The 11,846-nt window shown below is 34.1% G+C and overlaps 1 protein-coding gene across 1 annotated transcript; it reads right to left on the bottom strand.

Annotated features, from left to right (window-relative positions):
* Nucleotides 1-1,593: 1,593 nt before the first annotated feature.
* LOC110902140 lies at nucleotides 1,594-2,016 on the bottom strand. The gene has a single exon (XM_022148870.1). It carries the CDS (start codon nucleotides 2,014-2,016, stop codon nucleotides 1,594-1,596), a length of 423 nt encoding a protein of 140 aa, XP_022004562.1.
* Between the last annotated feature and the right edge of the window lie 9,830 nt (nucleotides 2,017-11,846).

Raw genomic sequence — 11,846 nt, 5'->3', positions numbered from 1 at the left:
GAATTAACTGAAAACTGAAAACCGAATTAACCAAAAATCGGTTATCAATTTTGTTGTACTCTCGTTTCCAAAATTAGCTAATTCGAGCCGAATTATTCATGTTTTCATATATTTCCAGGTTTTATACCTCTAGTCCATATATTTCATATTTTATATCTCTATTTCATGTATTTATACTTTCATTTCATGTATTCATACCTCAATTTCATATATTTCTAAACAAAAGTTTTAGCCAAAGTTTGGTTTTTTATATTAACTGAAATTAAATGAACCAAACCAAAAATCGTCAATCTAACCGAATAAGCCGAAATGATTAACTGAAATTCGATTGGTTAATAAAATAGACTAAATGATGACTTTGGTTGATGATAATAACCGAACCGACTGAACCATGCACAACACAATGAAATGGATTACCCGATTACTTCGCTTTTGATGTATATCTTTCAAAAAAATGCTACAATAAATATAATATGAATAAAAAACTACCAAAACGAGTATCACAATGCGATGTGTCACTCCCGCTGCATCACGCGGGCATCTATAAATCTATCAACTAGATCCAATTCATGATAATGTGTACAAATATGTAATGTTAAATTCAATGGCTAGTTCACTATGTTGGAGGTGGTGAAAGTGTTATTCTTCGAAAGATAGAGGAAAAACTTCTTATGTATAATATTTCTAATTTAATTTGTTAATTCTTAGTAGATTAGGTTTTGCAATATTTTAATACTATTACTTAAACAGGCAAAACTGGCATATATTATTTCGGACTGTGATTATTAGTTTACTACTTGTTTGTGGCAAGGAGACAACTTGTATTAGTTGACCCTTTTTAAGATATTATAATATATAGATCCGGTTTACAATATATTATTTTAGATATTTGTATTCAATCAACATTTTAAATTCGCAATTTTTTATGATGATAAGTAAACTCAACGGTTTAGGGAAGGTGTAGCCAGTGGTGGATCCAGGATTTTTTTTCAATGGTGTCCAGTTTTTTTCGATACTTGGATTTTTTACACCCAAACGATAGAATTTTCGGGTCAGTCGTCGTTTGTGTCGGGTCGGGGTGATTTATTGAGCTTGGAACCTTTAAAAAAAGATAAATAAATAACAAAACAACACATGTCTAAGCACAAAGGCATAAATTGAGTAAATTTTCATTCATTTTAACATTTTAAAAGTGTATTTTAACAAAAAATTGGCTCGTATTAGACTTGAACCCATGACCTCTTTGTTAGCAAATAAAGAATTAACCACCACAACAGTTTTGCTTTTGATACTATGGGGTCCAACTAAATATTTTTATGGGGTCCTTACAAAAATTAATATACCGAATCTACTAATTTTTTAAAAAAGATTGGGGTCCATGGACCCCGACCCACTCAATGTGGGTCCGCCCCTGGGTGTAGCCAACTATATATATTTGTTCTTTCACACTAAAAATATACGATATATTCATTAAACTTTGAAGTTTTTTCAAAGTATATTTTATTAAATACTAGGTTATTTTTTTTTTTTTTTGAACAGTGAACTTCATTTAAAAAACAGACGCACCCTCGAATCAAGGGCCGCCAAAGCGATCTACAACATATACAACGGATTCAACACCCAATCCTTCCAAACAATGTTAGCAAAATTAGATCTACTTTTTAACCACAAGAAAGAACAAGACTTAACCGTAGCTACGACCTCCGCCACCTTTGGAGTAATCCCCCTAAATACTTTATCATTCCGGCTCTTCCATATCGCCCAGCACGTAACCATGATGATCCCCCTAATCACTTTCTTCGCCCACTTACCTCCTTTTACCATCTCGTGAATCTGCAACAAATCGCTAAAATCAAACGCCAAAATATGTGTGAAATTGCACCACTGACCCACAATAGACCATACTCCAAACGAAAAACCACACCCGGTGAACAAATGCATAACATCCTCATCCCCTGTTCCACACAAACTACAAGGACTTTCTTCAATAGTTATTCGTCTTCTGGTCAGCGCCATTTTAGTCGGAATGCGATCCATTTCCGTTCTCCACACAAAAATATTAACCTTGATCGGAATCCAAGATTCCCATCTCATATAAAATTCTCGACTAACCTCCTCTTCTTCTCTAATCATACTCTTCATCAAAGCCACTGAGTAAGTGTCTTTCGCCTCCTCTCCCTAATACCATATGTCTTCGCAACCTGAAACAGAAGCATCTCTCAAAAGAAAGAGAACATCTTGCAACTCTGATATCTCCTCAACCGTGGAAACCTCTCTTTTCCAACTCGGCACCAAACGCAATCCACCATTATAAATCCTTAGCCTGTCAGCAACTGAACAATTTTTACACCGCTCCAAGCTATAAAGCCGAGGCCACCGATTTTTTAAAACTGTCGACCCAATCCATAAATCTTTCCAGAAGTTGACCGTGAGACCATTCCCAACCTTAACCTTGAAAAACGAGTTAAAACTTCTACCTTTGAAAGACCGCCTCCCCACCTCCTTAACAATAGAGCTCCAACATCCGTTAAACCGACTATTAATAGGCATGAATTCCCACCTACCCCTACCCTCGTGAATCATCTCTACCACTTTACGCCATATACTACTCTTTTGGGATTTGAACCTCCAAGCCCATTTGGCCAAGAGGGCGAAATTCACATCTCTTAATTTCGTAATTCCTAGCCCGCCATTTTTCTTGGAAGTTGTAACCGTATCCCACGCAACCCAACTCATTTTTTTCTCTTCACTCGAGCCGGCCCAGAGAAAATTCCTCATCAATTTTTCCAACAAATCCAACACTTTACTTGGCGCTTTGTATAGTGATAAATAGTACACCGGTAAACTAGCCAACACTGATTTGATTAAGGTTAACCTTCCACCCATCGATAGCGTTTTAGCCTTCCACGAGGCTAATCTTCTTCTAACCGTAGCGATAACCGACTCCCAATGGCAACTTTTATTCATGTTCGCACCAACCTTAATCCCTAAATAATCAAATGGGAATTCCCCAACTTTACAACCCAGAATTTTCGCCATATTACCATTCTCGACACTATCAACGCCAATGCCAAACAACTGAGACTTGTTAAGATTTATTCTTAACCCCGAGCAGATGTAAAAAACTCTAAGCAGCCTTGCCGTTTTCTCAACATTCTCCCTTGACCATTCCCCCAAAATCAAAGCATCGTCTGCATACAATAATTGCGAAACTGCTGGGCCTCCACTGAAAGTTCTGCAATCCCTTATCTCACCTAGCTCACAAGCTTTACTGACAATACACGAGAATGCCTCCATAACAATAAGAAACAAGAATGGAGATAACGGGTCCCCTTGTCTAATCCCCTTTTGGCACTGGAAATCAAACGTAGGCGACACGTTGACTAACACTGCAGACCTGGCTGATTCAAGAATCCCCTTTATCCAAAGACACCACTTGTTAGGAAACCCCATCTGACCCATCACCTTAATGAGAAACCCCCAATTCACATTATCGTATGCTTTTTCAAAGTCAATTTTCAACAAAAAACCTTTCCTCCCCGTCTTTTTAACCCAACCGTACAATTCATTAATAATAAGAGGCCCATCCAAAATGTATCTATCCTTCAGAAAAGCCGTCTGAGTATCTGAAATGATTGTCCCCATCATCCTTTTCACTCTCAACGCCAATACTTTAGAGACTACTTTGCTGATGACTCCAACTAAAGTAATTGGCCTATAGTCTTTATGCCCAACAGGAGAATTATTCTTTGGAATAAGTGTAATAAAAGAAGTACTACAACCTTTACTTATCGCCCCCGTTTCATGGAAATTATTGAATAAGTTGACAAAGTCATCTTCCAAGAAGCTCCAAAAATGCTTAACAAACTTGAAGTTGAACCCGTCAGGCCCCGGAGCCCTGTCAGCCCCACATTCGAACACCGCCTCCTTTATTTCTTCTTTAGAAAAAGCTCTAACCAGCCTCTCTGCATCATCAGACGACACTGTTTTAAAATTATCACAAATCAGCTCCGGTCTCCTCGCATACCTGTCTGAAAAATGATTCCTGAAAAACTTTAGAACTTCTTTTTTGACCAAAGTGGGTTTAGAAATCCACCGACCATCCACCATCAGACCCGGAATATCATTCGCTGCTTTCCTCCCATTCACCACTCTATGAAAGTACGCAGAGTTATCATCGCCATTCAAAGCCCATCGAGCCCGGGATTTCTGTTGCAAGTCTCTACTCTTCCACTGATTAACCTGAGCCACTCCTTTTTTACTCTCTTCCCAAACCCAAATTTCGTCCTCTTCCAACTCTCGCTCTTCCATAATACTCTCTAGTCTTTGCATATCACACCTGAAGTTTTCTAGATCCTCTCCTTCTTTCTTCAACATGTCCACCCTCCAACCCCTTATAGCCTCCCTAACCGCTTTTAACTTAAGCATAATTACTACATCTGGAGACCCCTCCACATCACAATCACAGAGAGCCTTAACAACAACCTCATGGCATCCCTCTCTTTCCAACCAAGAGTTAAACCAACGGAAAGGTTTATACCCAAAGTTGGACTCCATAACAGTAAGCAACAATGGTGTGTGATCCGACATGTCTCTCGGCAAGGATCTGAGGCAAGCCGACGGCCACCTATTAAAGAAATTCTGACATACCAGAACCCTGTCAATCTTACTAAGCTTGAAACTGCCATTGTGCTCAGCCACATACGTAAACCTGCTCCCCCTCATGAGGTATTCTTGCAGACCAGTCTCGTCAATGAAAGAGTTGAAATCTGATGCACTCAATTTATTAAATCTGGAATTTCTTCTTTTCTCCGCACAACGCATCACGTTAAAATCCCCCAAAACTATCCACATACAATGGCCATTACTAATCAGGTGTCTAAGTTTTTCCCACATGCTTCTTTTTGCTACTACTTTTTGAGGCGCATAAACATTAAGAACATTAATGTACGACCCATCAACTACCAGAGTTCCCGTAGTAAGTAAAAAATTAGGATCCGAAAGACCAGAAACCTTTTTAAAAACCTTATTAATCCATAAGTTGATCAAACCTCCCGATCTACCCGAAGCTTCTACCAAATCGAAATCAAAGTCCCCCTACCCCAACAATTCCTTCCGTCAAACCTCTCCACCCCCGTAATCTTAGATTCCTGAATTACCACAAAATCTACCCCATTCTTGGTTTTTAAATCTTTGACCCACCCTTGTTTCCCTTGAACCCCCAATCCCCTCACATTGATGGATAGGAAATTCATAAAATACCTGATTGTACACCTTCCTCCTCAATCGTTTTAGCCACTAACTCCTTGAAATTATCCACTTGAGCCCCCACCTTCACACCCAATTGCATAGTGGAATCCACCTCAGCGACAAAACCATCTGCTTTCTCCGTCCGAACCTCCATCCCGATTCCAAAATTTTCCGCGATCTTATAACCCCGTGTAATATACGAGTTGAATAAATGTAATTTTATATACCAAATAATAAAAAAATATCTTTAAAAATCTCATTTATTACATGAGTTGAATAAAGGTAATTTTATATACCAAATAATAAAATGGTATATCTTTAAAAATCCCGTTTATTACATGGGTTGAGTAAATTTAATTTTATATGGAGTAAACTTCCGTTTTGCTCCCTGTGGTCTGGTCACTTAAACGATTTTGCTACAAACCTTTAAAAATAGTCATTCTATTCCCTAATGTTTCGGTTTTTTTGCCAGTTTGCTCCCCGCCTCTAACTCCATCCAAATTGTTTGTTTTTCCATTTTGCTCCCCGCAGGGAGCAAACTGGCAACAAAACCAAAACATCAGGGAGTAAAATGGCTATTTTTAAAGGTTTGGGGCAAAACCGTTAAAGTGACCAAACCACAGGGAGCAAAATGGAAGTTTACTCTTTTATATATTAAATAATGAAAAAAGTTACATTTTTAAGAACCTCATGTATTGTATGGGGTGAGCACATGTAATTTTATATACCAATTAATAAAAAGTTATATCTTGTTATATCTTTATAAACCATATGTATTATACGGATTGAATAAATCTAATTTTATATACCACATAATAAAAAAGTTCTATTTTTAAAAACCCGGTGTATTACATGAGTTGTGTAAGTGTAATTTTGTATAGTAAATAATTAAAAAAATTATGTCTTTAAAAACCTCGTTTATTACACGGGTTGAATGAATTTAATAAAAAAAATAACATCTTTAAAAAAACCAACGGATATACTCGATATATGATGGATGAGGTGATTGCGGTGATGGTTCTTATAAATGTCACGTAAACATAGTGAATATCGTATTTGAGTTGAAAGTTGAACACGAAATAAAAGTATAGAACATACAAACATTGATTAATGTTTTTGTTTACCCCTTATAATAATTTTTGAAATAGAATTTTACCCTTAACTACTTTAGTTTAATAAAATAAATAAATCATTTACATTATATGAATTTATATTTAGTGTACATCTTTTGTTAATTTTAGGATAAATAATTTTGAAATCTAATAAATATTTAGTGTACGAATTATTTAAATTTATATTAAATTTAAATTTATAATTTTCTGTTAATTAATATTAATTATCTATAATTAAGTAGGATAAAGAGTAAAAAACTAAAAAATAGATAGCTTCAACGAATGACATGTGTCCCTTTATTGGTTTCTTTTATTATATAGTTGTATTAATGTTGAGGCTAGGTTAGTTGGTAGAAGGAGGTTTTAAGTAAAATTTGAAACAAAGAGTAGAGTAGAATTTATTTTGGTGTAATTATATGTAAGATTTTTCTTTAAAAATGTATCTTATATTCTATATCTGGATGTAAGTTTAATAGATTATATGTTCTATATTTCCTAACCAAATAAAATGTTCAATACTAAAAATTACATGTAAAAAAGGTTACCAACCAATTATATTAGCATAAACTATTATATTGTAAAAACGTTTTCACTGTTTTCATATAATAAAAAGTATCACATATATATATATATATATATATATATATATATATATATATATATATATATATATATATATATATATGGGAAGGTTTATGTAGAACACTAAATATTGTGAGAACACGCAGAACAAAATGAGTCACCCATTTTTTCAATCTTAAAACCTAAAAAGTAAATGAAAATGTAACAAATGTAAGATTTATTGTTTCTCACACTAGAATTCAAAACAAAATTTAAAAAAATTTCATTTTTTATATAACCTACATATGTACGTTATGTGTGGGTTAAATTACTTACATGTACGTAGAAAACGTATAGGTAAACATATATGGTTTTTTATGTATATATAATACACATATTGTGACAACTCGCATTTTCAGGTTATCACGGTTAACTTTCTTAGTTAAATCTTTATGATTTTCTAGCACATACGTACTTGCACGCACATTACACGTGTAGGTTTTAACGCACGAACTTAAATAAACTAGTGAGACTGGTTTCGTATATACACTTAAAGTTAATTTGCTAACTTTCTATGCAAGTCTTAATGATCGACGAAGAGAGCACACGAAGATCCCTCTCTCTTGGCTTTGCAAGCTTCTCGCAATATTAATCTTCTTATCAGTAATCTATCTTAAACTTGTTTGTAGTTCTTATTTATACGTAAATTCTTGGCTGCCTTTTGATGATTACATGATGTATGAAACCTAGGGTTACTAGAAACAAGAATCTTTATGGTTATAAAGTTTGTTGATTAGTATGGTTCGTATATATGCATGTATGCTTAGGGTTTTTGCTTTATAACATGATTCTGAAGGTAATTTGTTGTTAGATCTGATGTATTTGATGTTATACAAGATATAGTAGCCGAATTATGTTAAACATGGTCATCAACACGTTTTTATGAAGAGCTGAAAGCAAACAGCTTCTGTGCAGAAATTTTAGCCGACTTGTATAGGCTGTTTCTTGTTCAAAACTTAACCAAATCGAATAGTCTAAAACGAAGTTCAATTAAAAAGCTTTCAAACCCAACTGGATTCGTATTTTTCCGACGAGTTTTGGTTTGTCAAAAGATTTAAATAAAATCAGATGTCAAGGCTGCGTTTTTCTGCAGAAATTACAGTCCATAATGGAAGTCATAACTTGGTCTATTGTTAGAGTTAATACATGAAATTCTTATAGTAGATAGTCCTAAGAGATTTTGAAATTCTCCAATTGTAATTTCATTAATCAGGTCGACAAGGATTTTTCTATAAAATAAACCGTAAACTGTCGAGAGAATGTGACGAAATTAACCTTTATGTGCTATATGAATTTTGGTAATTTTTCTGTGAACATTTAGACTTTGAGAAAATTACACAAACCTTTTTGAACCTAATGACACATCTTATAAATTATTTGTAATTTTTCTAGTCTGTTTAATATTTTAAACAAAAATCACAAAACAACTCAAATACGGATGTTGAGTTTAAACTACTGAAACTTGATGATTATATGTATAGGTGCAATTGCTTGTTACTAAGAGGTGTTAAATGTTATTTGACATCTAAACGGATATCATTAAACATGTTACATGTTGTGAGGTATACACATACACATGACCACACGAACGTATAACTAAGTGTCAACATGTATGCATATTATGTGGTAGTATACGTGTAGAATTCAAGTGACTTGTGTGAATTGCAACTAATAATAAACAGTAACCATATTAGGACGTGGTTAACCACACCCAATCCTAGTCACTAAAAGTCTAGCCGAGCAAATCTAAGGTGAGTTCACTACTTTACTAAAAGCATGCATCCTTGGTTTGGGGACTACATTATCCCTAGTTTAGGGACTACATTATTCCTAGTTTGGGACTACACATATATTCCTGGATGGAATACCACAACTTAAATACTTTAATTAAATTTCATGTCTATAGTGGACTAAACGAAACTCTATCTTGAAAGTCCCTACCTTTATACCGATTAGTTGCCGGGATGGCAGACGGGGTATTAGTTGAAAGCGCTATTAGGTTTGACAAACCTCACACCGTGCGGGGAGTCGGGTGTGAACTTTTTACCTTTACTTTGCATCAATGCCGATAGACATTGATATGGGGCACAAAACATACACAATCAGTATTCGGTACTACAAGTTTAGTTGCTTAACAGTGGGTTAGTTACCCATAACATGCCTTTATAACTTTTGTATTTGAACCTACTTTTCGTTGAACTAAAACTATGAACTCGCCAACTTTTTATTGATAGACTTTAACATGCTTTGCAGGACACTAGGTACGACGCACATGGGAACTTGTAGCTTGGAGAGTGTCATGGCTTTTTACTAAACTGTTTTCATTATTCATGCTAAATAAATATGAGTTTTTGATTATGTCTAGATTTTTATACTTTAGCTTCCGCTGTTAAATTTATACTTACGTCTTCAGATATTTGAAACTGTTATCACTATTCATGTTGAATGTAGTAGTTAAACATTTCTAATTAATTTGAAATGGTTCAACGTGATTAGTGGCTTGATCCGGGTATGTCATGCGTCTCGCGGTAAAACCCCACATGTGGAATTTGAGGGTGTGACACATATGATTGTAAGAAACATAAAATTTTAAAAATATGAACCTTAAATCCCAAAATTTAGTGATTTAGAGTTGTTCTTTTTGTTCTCGCAATAATTAGTGTTCTGTAATGATCCTCATCCTATATATATATATATATATATATATATATATATATATATATATATATATATATATATATAGGTAAAGGTTCCTGTAAAAAAGACCAAAAGTGTGAGAAGGATAAGAAAGAATCTACACCATTAGATCTTTGATCTAATGGTTTAGATTAATAGAGACCAAATTGTAAAATTTGTTTTATTTTTTTGGACTGAATTGAACATTATAGGGGTAATAAAGTCTTTATATCCATTCAAAATAGGAAACTGTAAATCAAAATCCCTACAGTTTCGATCTCTCTCTCCAATCGCTCGAACAGATGCTCTCTCTCTCTCTCTACAATTTCGATCTATCTCTCTACATCGCCCTGGAGCGGCGGCGACGAGCGGCAGCGGCAGTGGTGGTGCGGATCGGCAGTGGTGGTGCGGCAGTGGTGGTGCCAGAAGTGGCAGTGGTGGTGGTCGTGCGATCTCTCTCTCTACATTGAACGACCAGATGATCTCTCTCTCTACACGAGAGCGGCAGCGGAGCGACAGTGGTGGTGCCGGAAGTGGAGAAGATGATACAGAGGTGTTATATTCTTTACTGAATGGTGTTATATTCTTTACTGAATGGTGTTATATTTCTTTACTGAATAGTGTTATATTCTTTTACTGAATGGTGTTATATTCTTTTACTGAATGGTGTTATATTCTTTAATGAATGGTGTTATATTCTTTACTGAATGGTGTTATATTATTTACTGAATGGTGTTATATACTTACTGAATGGTGTTATATACTTGCTGAATGATGTTATATAATTATTGAATGGTGTTATATATGTGCTGAATGGTGGTTGCAGTGTTATTCGTAGTGTTTTTTAGAGATCTTTAAAAAAATCTTGTTCCTATAATTATGTTGGCGGTTATGGTAAGTTTTGAATCAATTGAATTAATTATAAAATTACTTGTTTACTCTATTGAATTAATTTAGATGGAGGACACATGTCATCTCCATCATATTTCTCACCTTTCTCACACTTTTAACCTTTTTACAATAACCTTACCCTATATATATATATATATATATATATATAACATCAGTGTGTGACACGTGTCTTTTATTGGAGTCATCTACTTTTTGGTTTCTCGCCTCTCTCTCATGCTTATTTATAGATATAGATACTTATCTTTTTAACTAAAGATAATTATTATATATAAATATTAATAAAAAAATAGAATACACAACAAATTTAGAAGATAATTCTCACACATTTGAAACGAATAGTATCTATATTTTTCCTATAGGTGTTCAAAGATGTATTTGAAAAAGCTATTAACTTCACATAAAATAATTTACAAATTAATTAAATAAATTCATTCTATCGTCCGACATTTCTTATAAATCAGAATGGTTATTCCTGCCTTTCTTTTCTACTTATCTTATATTAATTATATAAATAATAAATAAACTAATATTAAATTTTATCCTACTTTGAATTTCGAATAAAATCCTTCTGTTTTTGTAATAAAAAATTATCCTCAAATTAGAAGTGTTAACTTAAGATATTTTTAAATATAACAAAGATAAAATTACATAAATCAACCTTTATGTTATACCTAAACTGCACTTTATGCCTTTAACTATAAAATCGGCCGAACCTAACCTTTACGTTCATATTTTGATACATGGTACAACCTTTACCACAAACGTCGTTTAATATTTTGGCTAACTTACCTCACATGCTTTGCATGTGAGGGTATTTTAGTCAATTTAAAAGTTTTTTTTCTACCAAAAGTCACCCCTAACCATTATTGTTAACATTTACTACCACCATTTAATCCTAAACCCATCACTGTCAAGCTCATCTCTCTGTATATCTCTCTCCAACAACAAAACCCACCGTCACCTAGCCTAGAAAAGGTGAATAATTTTTACTAAAATCTTATTCTTTGTAGTGATATTCCGCTTTTTACACACACATGGTTCTGCGTATACCTGCCTCCCATCCACTTGAATCAAAACAAACATTCCCCTCAGTTTCAACCATAATATCTGTCTTCAGATTCATATTCTTACTTCAACATGCATTTTTCATCATCAATTCTTGGTTTTAGCTTTTGTAAAACCATGTTTCATTCGTATTTTGTTAAAATCATTTGTGGGTCTTTCTTAAATCTTCTAAAATTAGCCAAATCATCTCCTAACTTTGACTTTTTTTTA

Source organism: Helianthus annuus, chromosome 13 (assembly GCF_002127325.2).
Source record: "Helianthus annuus cultivar XRQ/B chromosome 13, HanXRQr2.0-SUNRISE, whole genome shotgun sequence".
NCBI lineage: Eukaryota > Viridiplantae > Streptophyta > Magnoliopsida > Asterales > Asteraceae > Helianthus > Helianthus annuus.
This window is presented reverse-complemented; position numbering and strand designations above follow the sequence as displayed.